The 20,730-nt window shown below is 49.0% G+C and overlaps 3 protein-coding genes across 3 annotated transcripts; all 3 read left to right on the forward strand.

Moving 5' to 3' along the window:
- Nucleotides 1-6,522: 6,522 nt before the first annotated feature.
- Nucleotides 6,523-8,476, forward strand: EDB91DRAFT_1349938 (uncharacterized protein; the record flags this gene model as incomplete). Its single annotated transcript, XM_041326043.1, has 6 exons — nt 6,523-7,026; nt 7,082-7,089; nt 7,130-7,177; nt 7,228-7,563; nt 7,728-7,943; nt 7,992-8,476. Exons 1-6 carry the CDS (start codon nt 6,620-6,622, stop codon nt 8,474-8,476), a joined length of 1,500 nt encoding a protein of 499 aa, XP_041172435.1. The 5' UTR covers nt 6,523-6,619.
- A 2,902-nt stretch (nt 8,477-11,378) lies between these two features.
- Nucleotides 11,379-11,616, forward strand: EDB91DRAFT_1160345 (uncharacterized protein). Its single transcript, XM_041319785.1, has one exon. It carries the CDS (start codon nt 11,406-11,408, stop codon nt 11,595-11,597), a length of 192 nt encoding a protein of 63 aa, XP_041172436.1. The 5' UTR covers nt 11,379-11,405; the 3' UTR covers nt 11,598-11,616.
- Nucleotides 11,617-18,062: 6,446 nt separating this feature from the next.
- EDB91DRAFT_840487 (uncharacterized protein) lies at nt 18,063-20,643 on the forward strand. The gene is made up of 9 exons (XM_041328581.1): nt 18,063-18,443; nt 18,508-18,647; nt 18,712-18,787; nt 18,837-18,935; nt 18,995-19,309; nt 19,358-19,811; nt 19,866-20,117; nt 20,173-20,321; nt 20,380-20,643. Exons 1-9 carry the CDS (start codon nt 18,407-18,409, stop codon nt 20,514-20,516), a joined length of 1,659 nt encoding a protein of 552 aa, XP_041172437.1. The 5' UTR covers nt 18,063-18,406; the 3' UTR covers nt 20,517-20,643.
- Nucleotides 20,644-20,730: the final 87 nt, after the last annotated feature.

Consider the following 20,730-nt stretch of genomic DNA (forward strand, 5'->3'; position numbering starts at 1 on the left):
TTCTTCGCGTGAGACATCTGCAGGGTCTGATAAGCCTCAGCGGCTCTAGGCTGGATGTGTGTATGAAGTGCTCTGTATTACGTTGAACAGTATGACAAGATAGGAGAAATGTCGCGGATTACTAACCTACGCATGCGACGAAACTTGTCCCCAAAAGGTGGAAATCTGATGCTCAATCCGCCGCTAAAAATCTCTCCGTGACCGTTCACGGTTCATGCTTCGTTTGTTGTTGTCGCAGACGAAGGAGTCCGTGCGGACGTTGTGGCTGCAGTGCGAATTGGATCGGGCTATGTCGGGTTCTTTCTCTCGAGACCTATTAGCATCACGAAGGCAGTTTGCCTGAACCGGGTGAGTTGCTTCCCTTTCTCGAGTGATATGTGTTCGCTTATCTATTTTATCCCCAAGGTGACGGCTTGCCGCTTGGCGCCTTGGCACCCAAACGGTCCTGTAATGATCATGTTAATGGTTTAAGTGTCTTGCACACTCATACTTCTCGGAGCTATTACGCAAAGGTGTCAAATGCATTGTTTGCGTTACCTGGTTCGGATATAGCCTGCTTTCATTGTTTTCTGGCGATGTGGTGCAGATAGTAACACTTTGTCACTCGCACGCAGTGGTGCCAGACAGTCAACTATTGACCATGCGACAGAGTGATCTATCATTTTTTGATAGGTGGTTGTGCAATCGTGAATGAGGGTTGTCGTGCTGTAGCGATTTTTGTTGTTTCGGGACTTCTACATAACAACGATTCGAATCCTGATTATCTCTTCCAGGCAGTTTACAGTGTTGGCTTCTTCAAACATCTTCCTCGTCAACGGGTAAGGAGAAGTCATAATTGGCGCTCTCTGTTCGAGCTTGAACAGGCCTATCCTTCTGAGGTGCAAGTACGAGTTGATCCTTTGACTCGGACACTCAACCACGCAATGTATTGGCTTCGGTGTGCACGAGCCACGAATTACCATGCACGGGCACACAGAGCACTTCATCTGTCTTTTTTCTCTCTCCTCTGTGTACAGGGCAGTGTGCACCGGAAATAAGCCACCTCGGTTGCTCAGCGGTCGTATCGTCAATCCGTGACCCTCAACGTAATTGGATCTCCGGTGATACTCACGACTTAGGCTTGACGTTCTTGAAACTTTGAGCAGCCAAACAAAGGCAGGCGCAATGTGCAGAATTTTGCATTCTATTGATGAGAGTTATGAAGACAATGCTTCTGCACTATCCTTGCGAAATCGATTGCACGATTTTACTTGCCGCCTTCGAGATGATATCTTCAGAACTGAGCCAGCCCAGGAGGGTTGGTCAGGAAACAATGTATATACTGCACATGTATTCTGGTTAAGTTTGATAAATAGAAAAGAGGGATCAAACAAGCCAGTGATATGTATTGCTCAACAGCGATAAACAGAACACGGCAGCGAGCTTTTCCACCGCACGCGTACGGGGCGCTACGGTTATGAGATTGCCAAGACAACTGAAAAGTTGTGAAAGTACTTCAAATAAAGGAACCGTGGGAATTTGGTGGGAGTCGACTCCGCAACGTCTACTCGTTCTAGAGTGATTGCACCTTTTTACCTTTCACTCTCTTTTATCCTCTCGCGAACGATTACAACTTATATTTAGACCCGCATGTATTCTCTCGTAGCCTTTTCGAATTGACTTGCAGTGTTGATCCAACGTGCACTCAAACTCTTTGCTTTGACTCTACCTCTCACGAGGTTCGCGCTGTACACACTACGTAGCAGCTCTACATGTTCAACAAACCTTTCAGAAGTTTACACAAAGACTTCAGGTGCTCGATCACTACTGTTCTCTCAGTTATTCTCTGACTTCATGGCTAATTTTGTTCATAGCCCTTGCTCATCCGCTCTGTTCTGTCATTAATGCCCGCCATCCAGCCGCCTTTTCCGTTCCCCCTCATCTTCTTATGATAGTCCATCACAAAGCAGTGAGAGGGTACGACGAGTCGCATTGATAAGACTATGTCACTGTGCGGTTGAGATTCCTTTGGTGGAGGGTCGTAGTCATGCACGAATAAGTTGTGTGTCGGAACCCTGGTGTACAGTCCGACAGACCACTTGCGTACCACCTTATTTCATAAAGACAACCGTCAAGTAAGTACTGCTCTCCTTCGTTGCCTACGACCGGATTCATCAGTACTCACGGTCGTGTCTCGTGCAAATATTGATACCCTCTTCCCCAACTTTAAGGGTATATCGGATGACATCAGAGGACGAGTCTTCTGCTTCTTGGCGTCTATGTGTAGGTCCGAGGTAGATGGGGTTCCATAATACTGGTTCCACGGAGGGCCTACGTTGCCCGACACGTGCGCTAGATCTCAGATCCTACCTTTGCCTTCTGCACACATGCATACTAAAATTCAATGCTTCAACCACGATTAACATGGGGACAGTATTCTCGACGTTGCCTACAAGGTGCATCTCCGTCTCTACTAGGTACTGGGTTGTGATAAAGCTCACACGCTTGCAGTTCACATGTTCTGGATTGTTTATCCGCCGACCCTACAGTGGTTCTGCCTATACTTTCTCCCTGAGGTCCAACCATAGAACCGTTTTGTCGAGTACTTCGCAAAAAAAAATTCTAGGGACATACAAGCAAGCCATCTTCCTACTGCCATTATCAGAGCTATTATTCGAGATCCCCATTGACGAATCCCGTATTACCTAGCACAAGCCATGCATTTCTCATTCATCCTCGTTCTTGTTGCTGCTTTGACAACATCTATATCTGTTGGTGCAGTCATACATAGATACAAACGGGGCTTGCCGCGGCGATGAGGCGCCTGTGGGGCATGGTATGCTGCAAAGGTCTCACTTGTAAGGCCGATGTAAATATGAGTCGTTCGCTTTGCATCCGGGGTTCAACCCCATGACTCACCCTTTGCGCCTTGTACCAACAGCCTCTCGATCTAAACGTGTCGCGATAGCGAGTCGTGTTTATGCTTTCGCGTCGGTACAGTTGTTGATGACACAATATGCAGTTCATTGCGGAGATCAATACGCCTACTTCTGTACAAATGCCCCTGTTACCCCGACCAGACTCTTGAATAACATTAGAAAACCTCCCGCATGAATTCTGTGGTATTGATAAAAGACACGACGTGCGTACGTTTTTGCATGAATACCGGTGTATTCAGCCCGACATCAAAGTACGTGTACGTACATGTCCTCGAAGATCGTTCAGAAGGAAGAAGGGGCTAATGTCGAAGACACTCGAACTTCGCCATTAGTCTTGTGCCGGATACTGCTCTGCTCCGGATCCTGAATCGCTTCATGGACATGAATAAATACATCTGGAACGGATATACACTGGCAATCTCCATTACTACTTACTAGGTTGTGTTCAAGTCCATACGTTTGTAGTCCACATGTTCTGGATTGTTTATCCGCCGACCCTGTGGTTCTGCCTATTCTCTCCCTGAAGTTCACTAGGCGCAACCATTCCGATAGAACTCCCGAGGAGTCAGGACTTCGCAAAAAAACTATTTCCTAGGACATAAAAGTACTTACTACAAGGTTGTGTTCGAGTCCATAAGTTTGCATGTTCTACGGGATTGTTTGTCCACCAACCCTTAGTGATTCTGCCTATACTCTCTCCCTCAAGTTCACCAGGCGCAACCGTTCTGATAGAACTGCCGTGTACTTCGCAAATAGACTGTTTCTAAGACATAAAAGCAAGTCGTCTTCATCGAGATCCCCATTGACGCATCCCAATTACCTAACACAAGTCATGCATTTCTCATTCCTCCTCGCTGTTGTTACTGCTTTGACAGCATCTATATCTGTCTATGCAAATGAATGCGTGTCTCATTATGAGCTTTGCCGCGGCCCCGTAGCCGTAACATGCTGCAAAGATGTGAGTACAAGTGCATCCGGCATTCACTGATCCCATGACTCACCCTTTGCGCCTTGTACTAACAGCCTGTGGATTCCTAACGTGACGAGCGCAAGTTCTGCATGTAATCCCCTCCCGATGACCTTGGCAGACTGAGCATGTCGCGACAGTCAGTCGTGTTTCTATTTTCGCATTGGTACAGTGGTTGATCGCACGATATGCAGTTCGTTGCGGAGTTAATAAATACGCTTACTTCTGTACAAATTTCCCTGCCGCCTCGACCAGACTCTTGAGTAACATTAGAAACCTCCCACATAAATTCTCTGGCATTGATACAAGACACTCGTGTTACTCGACTTGTGTACGTTTTTGCATGAATGCATTGGTGTATTCAGCCCGACATAGAAGTACATGTTGAACTCTGACGAATCGGGAGGAACGGAAGACGAACCGAAGAGGAAGTTGGCGATGTCAGAGTGAGACATAACGAGCGCAACCAAGCAGCTGTACGACGAGGTGACGCAATGACGTCGGCCGAGGCTCGTCATTATTGGACTACTTTATTTCTATGACATCCGTTATTTAGCGTATCCATACTAACTACGTATAAAGCTACGAGTCTGGCATTCGAGCATCTCAGTTTCTAACAGATACTGAGATGTAAGCCCTTATATTTTCCCTTATTATACAAAGCGCTAACGAGACGTAGAATACATTCTCTTCTCAGGTACTATAGCTGTGCTACGAGTTTCTAACAGATACTGAGATAATACATTCTCTTATCAGCTCTTACCCCGTTCCCGCTCGCCTGTGATCACCACAGTACATTGTGCGTACATGTCGTTGAATATCGTTCATAAGGAATAAGGGGCTAGTTACGGTTGAGGACACTCGAACTCCGCCATTCTGCTCCTCATGAGCCGCTTGATGAGCGCGAATATATTGATTTGGATATATGCATGCAACCTCATTACTGGTTTTTGGTGAGGCATTAGAGGAAGTCCTCCTCCTACCCTCGGCACTAATTTATTATCATTTTGTTCTCACTGGCATCCATTGTTCTCATAGACTCCGGTCTTGCGGCCCTCCGCGCTGTTTTGTTTCGTGATGGTAGGCCCAGAGGCTGGTGCGACTCAAGTTAATTGGACGAAGAGCTAGAGGCAGTCACAGGTCATCCTCACATGGATGCTCAAAAGCGATATGGTGTCAACACGAAATCTAGGATACAACTACTTATAGGCAGTATCGTGTACCATTGTACGTGTCTTGTTCGAACTTTTGCGGCACGATGTCGCACTGGACTCCATTTCTTACGAGTGGTTTATAGTGCAAGAATGGTACACTGCGTGTTACATGTAGCTATGTGGTACAACACATTTCATGATCCGTAGAAACAACACGAATAACAGCGGGAATGCGGTCAAATGTCAGGAAAGTGTGTTGAAAAATAGTGGGAAGGCAGTTGAGTGATACGCCTGCCGCCACGTGGGCTCAATACATCATACCATCAACAACATGCTGAAGCGTATTTCAGACTCAGATGTTCATCAGATACCGAGTGAATATTCGAATCAGTACCGGCCACAGTACTGCAAGCATGACAAATTCAGAACCTCATCGATTTTGTAGCTTCCGAGTCTCCGACTCGTAGAACTACCAAAAATATAAGCACAGCGTCATACAAAGAGAGAAGAGACTTACGTCTCGTTTGTACTAGCGCATCCAAGTAGACATGCTACTCGAATATAGAGCCCATGAGTCTGTCTTGACTGACGCGATCCATTATTAGTGTTCAAAGTAGTCGAAATCACGCATGTGCACCCCATAAATGCACGAGTGTATCAGCCGTGTATACTGACAAATGAAAATTACACCAGGAAGGACAGAAGTTCAAAGACTTACCTCGAAGGAATTGAGCAGCCCGCCGCCGCAGGGTCACTGAGGTATGGTGATAGTAACGGGACATGGTGGTAAGGGAACAAGAGGCACAACGAACATGAAGTATATGTGAATTTAAGGCTTTATGAGTGCACCCTGCGCGTACTGCGCGAAGTAAGATGCAGTTGCAGTAAAGCATTGCCGAAACGCAGGAGGAGTTGTGCAATTGAGATGTCAGTGCGAAAGAAGTGCCTGAAAATTGCTTGCAAAATACTTGTATCTGCATGGCGTTTGCATTCCTATCGACCATGTCTGCACGACGTTTTAACACGCTCTAGAAATGTTGTCACTGGGGTGGGTGCAACTTGGTCGCTGACTCGTTGGTGTTGGTGAGGCAAATGGTAGTGACGGGCGTGCCGTGGGTGACGTGTTGACACGCTGGTAGTGGTGGTGAGCCGGACGGTAAGAATAACGTAATTGCTGGCTGTCACTGGCGAGATTGACGGCTAGCAACCTCCGAAACATGTCCGATCTGCGGCAGCGTCGCGGACTGTCCAACTTGATTCCCCGACTAACTCTTGTTGATCTGGAATTTGGACTCAACCCGCCGAAGGCGGGGTTTGAAAACATATCTAGCTAGAGTTAGGGTGTTAGAGGCTTAGAGCTCGTTAGGAAGTTAGGTTGGCTTAGAGTCAGGACTTGGGATATATTCTGCCTCATTTCTTTTTACATAAGTGGTACTCAAAACAACTTTTGAAACTCTTGAAACTTCGCTTAAACACCGGCTAAACGCTTTCAACTCGCAGGCTAAACGGCTTCAAAAACTTCGGCCGATGCACAGCGATTGAAAGTCAGGCCGGCATCGCTCGGCGGAGTTTTAATAACTATGCCTCCTTCTCGTCAACGTGTCCGTCATTCTGCATGCCTCAAAACCAACCCTCTAGTGCGCTGCTCGACGGCGATGGGTGATGAAACTTCAAACTCTCGAGGATCGCTCAAAGCGCCTCCAGAGCAATCTGCACCCCGCCTAACTATTCAGTGGCAGAGCGACCACGCTCTCACTGATCTACTTGTTACTTATCTTACTACGCACCCCGCTGACTGCAGGATTCTATTCTACTCTGATGGGAAGAAAGCGATGTCTACTGCTGATGATGGTCCCTCAGGCTCGGACAAAGGACAGATTTACGGTACCCTGGCCAAACTAATCTTCACAAATCACCCCAAGTACGGTTACGCATACTCCGTCAATGCAAAAAAATTCCGTGATGCAGTCTGCAACTGCATTGGAATGTGAGTGCTTTCATTTTTTTTGTTCCGTTGATAAAAAATATTAAAATTCATCCAGTCTCAGGGGTAAATACAAGAAAATCAAGGGCATCTTTTGACAGCACAGGCGCTGGTGTGATACCAGCTGAGGGCATGCAAATGAGAAACTTATTGGGTGAGTCTTTGGTCCTGAGTTTCCGGTCCTCGGCTGATCAGTTGTTGTAGATGCGGCGCTGGCAGAGCTCCCATGGTACACGGAATTAGATGCCATTTGGCATGCTAATCTGTCCATGGCCACGAAAACCTACTCGTCAAAACCCGGCGTCGATCACGCTGGCGCCTTATATTCCCTGATTCAATCACGTGGTGGGGGCGGTCCCCCCATGCAGTTTGACGCGCCCCCAGATGCACAGCATGTATATCCTGGCGCCAACACTCAGCCACCTCCTCATGCATATCCCGAGCACAACACCTATCCTTCCAGCACTCTGCCCCCACATTACGGCCAACAATACTATCTGAGGTATCCGCTAGCAACACCATATGCTGGGGGTTCACATGGTGATCCCTTGATCAATCCGGCGCTGCAACAACCCGCACCTGCTCCCGCTCCCCCCTTACCCGCCCACCCCCCCCTACAATATGTCCCCTCAAATCCATCTTCCTGGCCTTCTGACGTCAGACGCTGACATCGACATTGCTGATGTGGACTCTCTCAACACCAGGTGACCCATTTGATGCCCCCCTCGGAGACGCCTTACATCACCTCGAAGGTGATGAGAGGGCCGATAGCTCTTCCAAAGTCGCAGGGAAGAAACGCCAGCTCCCTTCATCGCCGTCTCCCCCTCCCGATGCTCCCGAACCATTCAATGTGCCAGAAAAATCCCCAGCGTCTGCCTACAACAGCCGCTCGGCGTTTCGCATGCAGAAGCCACCAAGCCGTGGGAGGTGACGCAACCTACCATCGGAGGTCTCGGTCAGCACGTCAGTGCATTCATCCACAACACGCAACACTACCTCCTTGTCGGACTACCTTATGTCCTCGACCCCCCAGACTTCGCTTCCAAACAGCGGCGGCTCGAAGAAGAAGAAGGCGAAGCCGGATGTGATGCAGCAGGTAGACGAGGTTAAGGATGAGCTCGCGTCTATGCACTCTGATGCGATGTCGCGCCACGATCACAAACACCATCGCTTCCTCGCGAAGCTCGAGGTGAAGAGTGAGCACAATCGCGACATCAAGAAGTATGAATGGCTTCGTGCTACCCACGAGCATGAGACCTCCCAGGCCACTGTCAGCCATCAGCGTCTGCAGGAGTCTAAAGATGCCGAGATTTGTCTACGTGAGGCAGGACATTCGAGTCCACGAAGCACATTCATTGGTGCTCGACAAGGAAGCGGAGAATCTTCGACTCAAAATTCAGTTCCATCAAATGATGCAGGTGAACAAGGGCCCGAGATCAGATGGAGGAGTTGAGTGAGTTGTTGTGTTGCTTATTTTGTTCTCGTCGTCGTCGCATCGTCTCGTCATCCCCGTCCATTGCTGCTGTCATCATGTTTCAGTTTATTGTTGTCACCATGTTGTTTTCATTGGACATATGTTTGTTGTTTTGTCAGTACTTCTTTGATTGATGTTACATAGCTATATACATTTGTTGTACAAGTGTTTTAGTAGTAGTACATGTTCAAGAAAGTATTGTGTCAGTGATCATCCTTCCCTGTGTTGTGCATCTGAGTGAGGACTGTTAAAAAGCTCATCCATCAACTTTGCACGGGCAGCTTGACCTAGAGTGCCATCATATGTCCTGTCACCAACTACTTCTTCACCATCTGGACCCTCAAACTCTTGATCAACAAAATCTTCCCCCTCCGTACAAGCCCACTTGAGAGAACTCTCGTATGTTCCATCCTTCTTGCGATGCTCGATTTCAAAGCGAATGATCATGTTGTGCAGGATGATGCAACACTTGATCCACTGCACAGCAAACTCAAGGTCTTTCTCAGCCTGAATCCTGAACCGTAGCTCTCGAAGGGACTGGAACTGTCCCTTCAAAACAGCAAATGTGTGTTCAACACGAACACGAATCTAAATAAATGTAGATCAATGGAAAACCACTAAAAAAAAAAATACCTTAGAGAGGTGATAATTGAATGTCTTCTGGTTCTTCGTCAGCGGTCCATTGCGAGGCTTCCTGAAAGGGGCAATACACCATGGTTCCAATGGATAAGCACTGTCCGCCCAAACCCAATGACCATCTGGCAGAAGATCGGCATGCTCTTCATAGAGGCGAGTGGATCGAAAAGCAAATGCATCATGGACACTCCCAGGGTGACCGAGAGAATAATCAACAATCAGGAGATTGTGGGGCAAGATGACTGCCTAGAATTAAATTAATTTTTGCACATGAGGATGAAAAAAAATGTTACCTGACAGCCAAGGGAATACTTGGACTTCCTATCATAGAATGTCTCACCATAATAACCAGGTTTTGTGAACAGATTCATAGTCGAGCCATCGATGGCTAGAAAGCCACCTTTCCACTCTGGACAGGTATGTGACTCGGCAAATTTGCGAAGCCAGGTCAGCATCCTCAGAATTACCTGCTGGGAAGCAGATAAACTGATCATGGGCATTCAAGTACCGCAATCATCACACGATTAGTGCAATTAACCACGGACCCGACACTCACGCCTGCCCATTGAGCAACATCCTCAAGAGTAATGGCATTGCCATAGTGGCCTGCCCGATTCAGAAAGATGGCTGAGCTGGATGGAGACAGGGAGCTGAGGATTGTTGGACTGGTTTTGGAAGATAGGGTGATCAGAGATATAATCAAGGATGTCGTCAAAGATCTCGGGGTTGACACGAAGTTTCTGCCGAAACAAGTGAGGGCGGTGTTCTTCATGATGGACCAGCATGTGAAGCTGAGGTGCTCGTGGAGGAGGCTCGTCAGGCTTCTGGAGTATGCGGGCCCTCTTAACCTCATCACGAAGAGCATCAATGGTGTCTCGAAGCCTGTCGTAAGGCAAAGTGACATCATCAGAAGATACAGAACTAAAACTGGAAGAATCCAAAATCCCTGTCATAGGGGAAAGGGGGGATAGGGGGGAAGGAGGGCTAAAAGACAGACTGATTGTAACATCGTCTGAATCAGTAGTAGAAAGTGAGTCCTCGGAGCCGGAATCACTCTCAAAGTCCGACCAGTCATCTAGGATACCCTGATATTGCAACCTGGCCAAAGAAAGTGCAGCCTGATCCACGATATTCAGGAGCTCTTTACGTGTGGATTGACGAGGCATAGTTGTGGTGGGAGCTACAGTGGGTGTGGGATCAAAACTCCTATCTATTTGGTGCATATGTGACGCAGTTTTTTGGCGGAGTTTAAATTTTCGGAAAGTTCCGAAGTTTCGTTTCGCACTGAACACGCCGGTGTCATCGCTGACCTCACCCTCGAACCTCGATGCTCATCCACAGCGTCGAGCAGGACACCATCAAATTCCCAGGTGTCATCCACCCAAGGTAAGTATTCCTTGCACCTCTTGCAAGTTGCACTAACATTCACCCTTATCTTACAGAAAATCTATTCTAGTTCAGATCCCACGCGCACCCCACCTGACCAGCGCCCCATCTCCACTGGAAAGCATCGAAGATGGCCGTACTCTCGGCGCTTGATCTTGTGTCTCCGTGGAGGCATGCAGATCTTCCTCCCGACACTTTTCCTCCCCCCCCCCAGCTGCTCAGCATCCCCCCCTCTTCCCCTCGGCACTTATTTTGGTCCCTCCCACGCTCCCTACCTACAGCTGATTTCATTCCCACCTGGAGGCCTTGTTTTTTTACAATTTTTATTAATGCTTTCATTTGAAATACAAGTATGTTGGACCGCTACTCTACCACTTTCCCCTATGTACATAGCACGCTTTGAAAATCACAAGTGTTGTTTTAAAGTCCGACTACATGCCGATGTGTGCCGAGCATATTTCTCTCGGACTTGCGCGCGTTCATTCAAACTTTTAGCGGGGAGTTGAAGGGAGTTGAACGCAGTTTAGCGAGCTTTCAAGAATTTCAAAATTTGTTTTGAGTACCACTATAGGTTAGGTGTTTAGATCTTGGTTAGTGTGTGGTTGGTTTGAAACCCCGCTTTCAGCGGGGTCGGTTGAACCTCCTGTTTATCTCGCTCATTTCATGTCATTTACGCAACATGCATGCCGCGTGTTACTGCCCAGGAACTTGCTCGGCGGATCATCGTAAGCCCGGTTTACTGTTCGATCTGAACTTCATCATCGCGGCGACAATTTATTCTGCTTGGTCATTATTAGTGGAAGAAAGGCACTCGTTACTGATCACCCAATGGCGTTGGTCTCCCCTGGTCAGACCATATAGAAGGAAGACGGTCATTCCTTCTATTATGCGATGGCGTACGCTCTCAGATTTCATATTCCATCTTTGCTTTCCATGCACATATGCACATTTAACTGTGAGTAACATGTGGACGGTATTCTCGACATTGCCCACAATCGTTGCAAGGTGCATCTTCATTGCTATTTACTGCAAGGTAGTGTTCAAGTCCATACGTTTGCAGTCCACATGTTCTGGATAGTTTATCCGCTGACCATGTGGTTCTGCCTATACTCTCTCCCTGATGTCCATTCTGATATGTAGAACTGCCGAGGACTTCAACTATTTTCTAGGGCATAAAAGCAAGCCGTCTTCCTACTGCCAGTATCAGAGCTATTATCCGAGATCCCTCTTGACGCATCCCATATTACCGAGCAAAAATCATGCGTTTCTCATCCCTCCTCGCTGTTGTTGCTGCCTTGACAGTACATACATCTGTTAGTGCACAGTCATGCATAGATGACCAAGGGGTTTGCAGCGTGTTGAGAGGTGATCCGTCAGAGCACCGAGCCGGTTCCAGATAAATATATCTAACTGTTCCAGTTCTATGTACCTTAGCTGCCAGTGTCACTGGACGTCATCCACCCTAGTTACTGACCATTTTCTCTTTTCTATTTAAGGATGGCTAGACGCTATACTCGCACCTCAGTCTTTCTACCATTGACTGAGGTGCGCATACCATTCATATTATACTATACATGATACTTACTAGCGGTCCTACAGACTCACGCTACCTTAGGTTAGTTTACACGAATAGAGTCTTTCTACCATTGACTGAGACTCACGCTACCTTAGTTCTCGCTCTTTAACAGGTTATGAGCCCTGACTAAAGGGTAGCGACATCTTCTCCTCGAAATCTCTCATTCTCTCGCCGATAACCACTCGGCTCTGACACTACCATGTCGTCTCCTGACTCCCTTCCCAAAACTGAACGATATCCGCATGAGAAGCTCACCCTCGACGGATCCAACTACTCTCAATGGGCCACTGGCTTTAAGATGTGGTCCGGCGGCATTGGACTATGGCCATATATCAACGGCGACGAGATGGAACCATCACCTCCAGCCACACTCACGGACGTGGATCAAAACATTATTCGCGCAGAGAAACACGACGAGCGAGTACGAGTCTACAAGCAACGCCGACTCCTCGCTCTCAGCGCTCTGTCCACGGCAATTGATGCGCAGGACTTCATCCACCTCCGCGATATAGATGATCCACACGTGGCGTGGATTGCTCTAGAGAAGAAGTACCTTCCCCAAAAAGCTATTCGATTCAATCAATACCTGGACCGCCTATTCACCATTCCCAAGGCGCATGACAGTGCCTCCATCGCCCAAACCATGCAAACCCTTACCGTGCTGAAATCAGACCTTGCAGCTCTCTCTGTCACCACAGTCGCACCCTCCACCACCAGTGTCGTTACAACTGCGGCAAAGGACGAGTACAAGATCCCAGACGCAATCTTCGTGCATGTTCTATTGCGCACCCTACCTGACTATTACGACCCCCTTCGTCAAACCCTCGTCAACAGTGACACTTCGCTAGATTTCAGCGATGTTGTGAATCGCCTGAAGACTCAGGAATTGCACCGCGCTGGGACCAGTGGCAGTGACCACATGGCCATGCTCTCTGGACACCGAGGAGGAAACTCCTCCAACCCCAAGACCAGCGATCGTGTCCCACCGAAAGGATTTGATGAGACGAAAGGGGATGGCTGGATAGTAGGATGGCGACCTAAATGCGGCCACTGTCAAAAGGCCAGTCATGTCTGGGTACAGTGCCGTGCACGGCTCTCCAAGGACGACAAGACTCCAAAGTCAGCACCTAGTCCTTCCTCCCCTGCCGCTACCACCGCTGACACGGTGTCCTCCCTGCCAGACCCAACTGACGAGTCTATCACACCACTTCCATTCGTCCTTACGCTAAAGGATCACTCAGCCAATATCTCATCAGCCCTTACTTTACCGGCTGGATCCTTCCATGTAGACTCTGCCTCAACGGCTCATATGGAGCCCGAAATATCACGCTTTTCTCACTATGTGAAACTGCATGAACCTATCCGTGTGACGTTAGCTGATGAGCATGTGGTGTTAGCTCCAGGATGGGGTAAAGTGAAGCTTGTTCTCCGGTTTGGTGATTCGTTGACGGAACACGAGCTCGAGTTCCTACATGTCCCCGATCTACGTTGCACACTCATTTCGGTCTCCACCCTCGCCTCTGCTCGTATATCCTTCACGACAACCTCCAAAGGGGGAACACTGCGCTCTAACGATGGCAATGGGCTGTACATCGCCCACGTGCACCAGAAAGGCGGATTATATCTGCTAGATGCGACATACCACATGGCTTATTCCACCCCTGCACGCGCGATGCTCACAAAGGCTACGCCTCCATCTCTCAATACGTGGCATCGTCGTCTTGGGCATGCTGGTTTTTCGACCATTATGAAGGCCATGGGACATGTCAGTGGAATGAACATCGACAAGACCACGCTGCATCATCACGTCGACGGCGCCGACACGATACACTGTGTGTCCTGTGTTATGGGAAAACATAAACGACTTCCCTTTCCTGCCGTTGCACGCCGCGCTAAAGCGACAGCTGACCTCGTTCACTCCGACGTCTGGGGACCAGTCAACATCACTTCCTCTACCGGTGACCACTATTTTGTGGTATTCACTGATGACTACACGAGGTACTCAGTGGTCTATCTAATGCGTGCCAAATCCGAAGTCTTTGATCGTTTCCGGCACTTTATGCCCTGGATAGAGACGCAATCTGGGGGGCGTGTCAGGCGGCTTCGCAGTGACAACGGAGGCGAGTACATGTCGAGGGAATTTCTGACCTATCTTGGGGAACATGGTATTGAGCACGAAACCACCATGCCCTGGACTCCCCAGCAAAATGGTGTCGCGGAACGCGGGCACCAAACCATTGTCACTCGTGCACTCAGTTCACACCACCTGAGTGGCTTCCCGCGTTCGTTCTGGGGCTGGGCAATTCTGAACTCAGCCCACATCAAGAACATGCTCCCTTCCTCATCTCTCGCTGGTCGCACACCATTTGAGGTGTTCTATGGTCGCAAGCCGGACGTCGGCTACCTTCGCCCATTCGGTTGCCTTGCCTATGCGCACATACCAGAGGACACCCGCCGCAAGTACGACTTCGTCTCTCGTCGCTGCTTCCTACTTGGCCATGTACGGAATGCAGGCTACACTCTCTGGGATCCCTCTACCAAACGCGTCGTGCGTTCCCGTCATGTCCACTTCGACGAACACGTGTTCTATGGGGATCCTGCTTCCTCACCCCTCGCTCCTCTCCTTCGTGACTCGACGGATCTCCCTGCTGTCACTTCATCGGTGGGAGGTGTCTCTCAATCAGTGGGAGCACAGGCTGGTGAGCCACCTCTATCGACCCCTGCTGACTGCGTACCACAGGTGTCAGTGGGAGAGCATGACGACCCACCTGACCAGAACGATCTGCCAGTAACACCTGACCCAACTGAACAGGTAACACCGCCTATCCCACAGCAACCTCCAGTACCTCCTCCCCCTGCACCTCCATTGGATATTCCGCCTCGTCGCAGCACTCGTTCACGCCAACCGGTACAAGCAGGCCATATCGCACCCTCTGGCACCAGCGCAACGGCCATACCAACACGACGAGTTCCTGTTGCCGAACGCTGGACATATGTACCAGAGTCCTCAGCCAGTCAGCACGACAACGACAGTACCGAATCCGCAATGCACACAGCTACCGAACCTCCCAGACCTACCGAACCTCCCAAATGCTCAAACATAGTCATACCCGAAACCATCAACAAAGCTCGGTCATTACCAGAGTGGCCTCAATGGTCAGATGCCTGCAAATCCGAGCTACAGTCAATGCAGGACCTCAAAACACACAAACTCATGCCACTCCCAGAAGGACGCAAAGCGATTGGTTCGAGATGGGTGTTCACGGTAAAGACTGATGAAGAAGGCAACATCACCCGTCACAAGGCACGCTTCGTCGCGCAGGGATACACGCAAGTTGAGGGGATCGACTATACAGAAACGTTCGCGGCCGTCACCAAGTACGACACAGTTCGTATTCTCCTCGCCCTCGCGGCGAAATTCGACCTTGAACTGGACCAGATGGACGTACGTACCGCCTTCCTCAACGCTGACCTCAAGGAGGACATCTACCTCAAGCAACCGGCTGGTTTCGAAGACCCTGAACATCCGGACTGGGTGTGGAAGCTGGAGAAAGCGATTTATGGGTTGAAGCAGGCGGGGTATGAGTGGAACCAGACACTGGATGAGTACCTGCGGAAAGAGGGGTTCAGATTCGTAAGGAGCGAAGCTGATCACAGTCTGTATGTCCTCCACGAGGGAGACAAAGTCATATGGCTAGTCGTCTATGTCGACGACATGCTCGCAGCGTCGAACTCTCGCGATTACCTGGACAAGTTCAAGACACAGCTAAAACAACGCTTCGACTTATCGGATCTCGGTCCCACTCGCCACTTCCTTGGCATGCACATTATGCGCGACCGTGAGAAGAGGCTCCTCACCATTAGCCAGAAGGCTTACCTTGAGAAGATTCTCGAGAACGCCGGCATGACACTGTGCAATCCTGTCAGTACACCTATGACACCTGGAGTAACCTTGCAGAAGGCTACACGTCCCCCAACGAGTGAAGAAGCGGACGCCATTGTGTCGATCCCATATCGCCGAACTATCGGTGAACTCAACTATGCTATGCGAACCACTCGCCCCGACATCGCTTACCCAGTTTCATGCCTCTCCCGATACATGGAGAACCCCAGTATCGACCATCATCGTCAACTCAAACATCTTCTCCGGTACATTCGTGGAACTACGGATTTAGTACTCATCTTCGGCTCGTCGAACGAGGGACTCGTTGGACACTCGGATTCGGACTATGCTGCAGATCGAGACGATAGCAAGTCCACCAGCGCTTATGTCTATCAACTGTTCGGAGGGCCCATTAGTTGGAAGTCTCAGAAGCAATCTGTGGTCGCTACCTCGACCACGGAGGCCGAATATATAGGTCTATCGAACGCTTCACGCGAAGCATTATATCTAATCCAGCTTCTACACGACTTCCGCCTTGACCCCGAACTCTACGATCCCGCACTCCTATATGGAGACAACCAGTCCAGTATTGCGCTCTCGAAGAATCCAAGATTCCACGAAAGAGCCAAACATATTCGCGTCCACTACCATCTCATCCGCAACCTCGTCGACACGAACAAGATCGAACTCCAGTACAAATCCACCTCGGAGATGATTGCTGATAGTCTAACGAAGGCATTACCTCGCCCAGCTGGGATCCAGCATCGGGAAAACATGGGACTACGTCGTCAAGACCTGCCAGGCGCTCTGACGAGTGGGAGTGTTGAGAGGTGATCCGTCAGAGCACCGAGCCGGTTCCAGATAAATATATCTAACTGTTCCAGTTCTATGTACCTTAGCTGCCAGTGTCACTGGACGTCATCCACCCTAGTTACTGACCATTTTCTCTTTTCTATTTAAGGATGGCTAGACGCTATACTCGCACCTCAGTCTTTCTACCATTGACTGAGGTGCGCATACCATTCATATTATACTATACATGATACTTACTAGCGGTCCTACAGACTCACGCTACCTTAGGTTAGTTTACACGAATAGAGTCTTTCTACCATTGACTGAGACTCACGCTACCTTAGTTCTCGCTCTTTAACACAGCGGGCCCGGGGCGGTCGACGGCCTAGCATGCTGCAAAGGTCTCACTTGTAAGAAAGGTGTGAGTATGAGTCGTTCGCTTTGCTCCTGGATTCAAACCCATGACTCACCCTTTGTACTAATAGATGTACGGCGCCGACATCAAGTACTGTCATTAGCCCTCTCCCGACGAGCTTAGCAGACTGATCATGTCGCAAGAGTGAGTCGTGTTTCTACTTTCGCGTTGGTACAGTTGTTGATCACACGATTTGTAGTTCATTGCGGAGATCAATACGCTTACTTTTGTACAAATTTATCTGCCGTTTCGACCAGACTCTTGAATAACAGTAGAACACATCCCGCATGAATTCTGCGGCATTGATAAAAGACCCTCATATTACTCGGCTTGCGTACGTGTTTGCGTGAATGCACAAGAAAACTGGTGTATTCAGCCCGACATCGAACTACGCGTACGTACATGTCCTTGAACTAGATCGTTCAGAAGGAAGAAGGGGCTAGTGTTGAGGACACCCGAACTTTGTCATGAATATTCTGCCGGACACCAACCGGACACTGCTTCTGGAATCTGAACCACTTGTCGAACGCTAATAAATAGATCTGGAACGTTTCAAACACGATATACATGACATTTGTAGCCTCATTTTTCTCCTACCTTCAATACAAAAATTTGATGTTAAGGTCGTACTACGGTAAAGGTCGTGCAAGAAATGCAGACCAGCTCTGCGTGTACCGTGCGGGTACACAACGTAGTTGCTGGCAGTCACCAGGTCGACGCGTGTTTAGTTTCTACGAGTCTACGCCGTCATGTTCACAGAGCCAATTTGACTCGGAGACCGGACGCTTGCAACCCCCTTCCTTTCGTTGTCGTCTAGTGTATCGAATAGAAAGGTCTAGGAAAACGAATGTGCCCACCTACTACTTACGTCTTTTGCCGTAACGATTTACCTTCAGGTTTCCACGCTTTTGACATATTTGACATTTTACTATGTACTACCGTGACTACTACAGTATACTACTTCATTTGAAGTTGCTATTATGCCTCTCCCCTTTGACTCTTTCATTCTTTCTCAAACTATTACCATGACACTCGAGCCACTCGGACTTGTATTTAGATGCGCGTGTATGCTCTCGTACCCTCATCGAATTGACTGGTATTTTTTATCCAACGTGCACTCAGTATCGCTCTATTCGACTCTACTCAACTCTACCTCTCGCAATCTATTCCATCCCTATTCGCACTTGTTCGGTTCTTGTTACACTCAGTAGCAGCTCTACAATGTTCAACAAGCCTTTCGAAAGTTTGAAGGCGTCAGGTGCTCGATGACCACTGTTTACTGACGTGACATCCTGGCTAACCATGATTCATTGACTCACAAGCGCCCCTCCGTAGCTCTGACAGGCGCAAGCTTAAACAACGCGTCATTCGAGCCTTTTCTCTCGATCCAGATGTCGGCGAGGACCTTGTCCCGGACGGCTTGCTGTCTGTGAAATTCCGCACACATATTCATGAGCGAGGTGTAAGCGAATCGCATCACAGCCTTTCTCATATTCATGAGGCCCGTGGAATCTTTCACAACTTAGGTGGCTTATTTAGGACCTAACGGAGATCCTTTGTGGTTCACGCTTGGGAGAGACAGCGAAGACTTGATTCCGACTGGTGAGTCGTGCCTCCTACGATTCTGTCAGCCGTGGTTCACATGCGATAGTATATGCATTGTGGAAGAAGCCAGATCTCCTCCCGTGTTTGTCTACACCATCCGCAGTGATCCCTGATCTAGTTGGTACGGATCTCGTGATTCCTAGAGGTGCGTTGCCACTTGTCAATTACAATAAATCCCCCTCGCTCAGCAGACTCTTCTTCAAGCCGTACGTCACGCACAATCTCTTCAAGCTGCACAACTTGTCAGCATTACGGGACATATTCGCGATTCGACGCGTATTGGGCCGCCACATGCTGTTGGGCGCGTGGCGGTGAGTAGTGGAGCCTTGTCCGCGGCTGGCGCGAAGGGAAAGGCAGTGTTTATCCTACATGCCTGGAATGACCATCTATTTGGTATGGGACACAAGTGTAATCCACCGGATCCCGCAAAGAATGATGCATCGAAAGAACCATCGGTTGCTGCGCTGGGTTCTACGCAGTTATACAAACCTACTCCAACAATAAAACTCACGAAAGAAGGTGCGTTAAACCCCAGCAAACGTGCATTCGATCCCTAACTTCCGGCAGACGTTTCAACTATTCTGCATGCTGCCCTTCTTCAGGCAATCAAAAATATGTCCAGCAGCACCCAGACCTCCGTGTTCCCCATGTCCGCTAGCACACTTTACTCGACTTACATTCTACCCTCGCGGCCTGCCTCATCACCGTCACAGCCAACCATATCTACACCCATCGATATCAAGCATTCCTCCCACAAGTCTCTTGCGTATTTCCTCAAATCAGCAGAGAAACAAGGCCTCTTGAAGCTTAAAGAAATCAAATCTGAGCTGATGGTATTTTCCGTGACTACATCACACACAGATGTTATCGCACACAGACCATACATATCGCTCAAGGATGAGTTTCTCAGGAACAAGCAGCGTGAAGAAGAGAAACAGGCACAGGTCCAGAACCTTGAAATAACGAAGCTTCATAAACCTCACCTGCAATCATTGAAATTCTTTTCTGATGCTGGATTCGAGTAGGATTTGCGCCATTCCTGGTTTAATATCAAACGCTAACTACCTCCCTGCAGTACATCAACCCTATTCACCCACACGGATATCAAGGCCGTACTCGACAAGTACGTCCGCGATCGTAGATTGGTGAACGTGCGCGACCCATCGTATATCAACGTTGGCGCGGATGAGCTTCTGCGGACGACCATCTGGACGGGTGGTCCAGCGAAAATGGAGTTTCTCAAACGCGATAAAGTGATCGAGTACCTATCACACAAGATGCAGAATTGGTACAAGATACGTGCCGAAGGCAGGGATCCAGTGTTTAAGTGCGGCTGATCTCATTATGCGCGTTGGTTGTTGGTTGTTAACCTCTAGATGCAGGGAGGGGCAGCTCGAACCAATCCTGGTGGAAGTTAAAATCGTACGAGGTCGTAGGGCTTGCACGCTCATCACAGGCTTTGAGCCGTTTTTGTTTGAGGCGGTTGACCTTGCAAAGGAGTTGAGGACGAGATGCGCGTCTTCCACTTCAGGTGAGTAGAATTATTACGTGATGTTGCACTTAATGTGTGGCCGACACGGACTGGGAAGTTTCATCTGCACCAGGGAAGTCGCCGGGGATGAAAGTATTCGTGCAAGGCAAGCAGATCAAAGCGGTCACAGCCTTCCTTGCATCGCGAGGCGTGCCCCAACGGTGGGTGCGGACAGTGGGCGGAGGAAAGAAATAGACGGAGTAGGCGTGCTGGGCGAGTCTGAATGGAGGGCTTACACATGGCACGATCAACGGTGAGATAAATGTAAACTTGCTTACCCACTATCGCGTCACAATGATTAACGGACGTTGTTGAATGTGCTGATGTTGTGTTTGGTGTTGGATTGATCTGCATAAAAAGTGACATTCGCAATGAGGGGGACAGCACTGCAGGGCCGCTCTGGATTCTT

This window comes from Suillus paluster, assembly GCF_016628075.1.
Source record: "Suillus paluster strain FC165 chromosome Unknown EDB91scaffold_81, whole genome shotgun sequence".
NCBI lineage: Eukaryota > Fungi > Basidiomycota > Agaricomycetes > Boletales > Suillaceae > Suillus > Suillus paluster.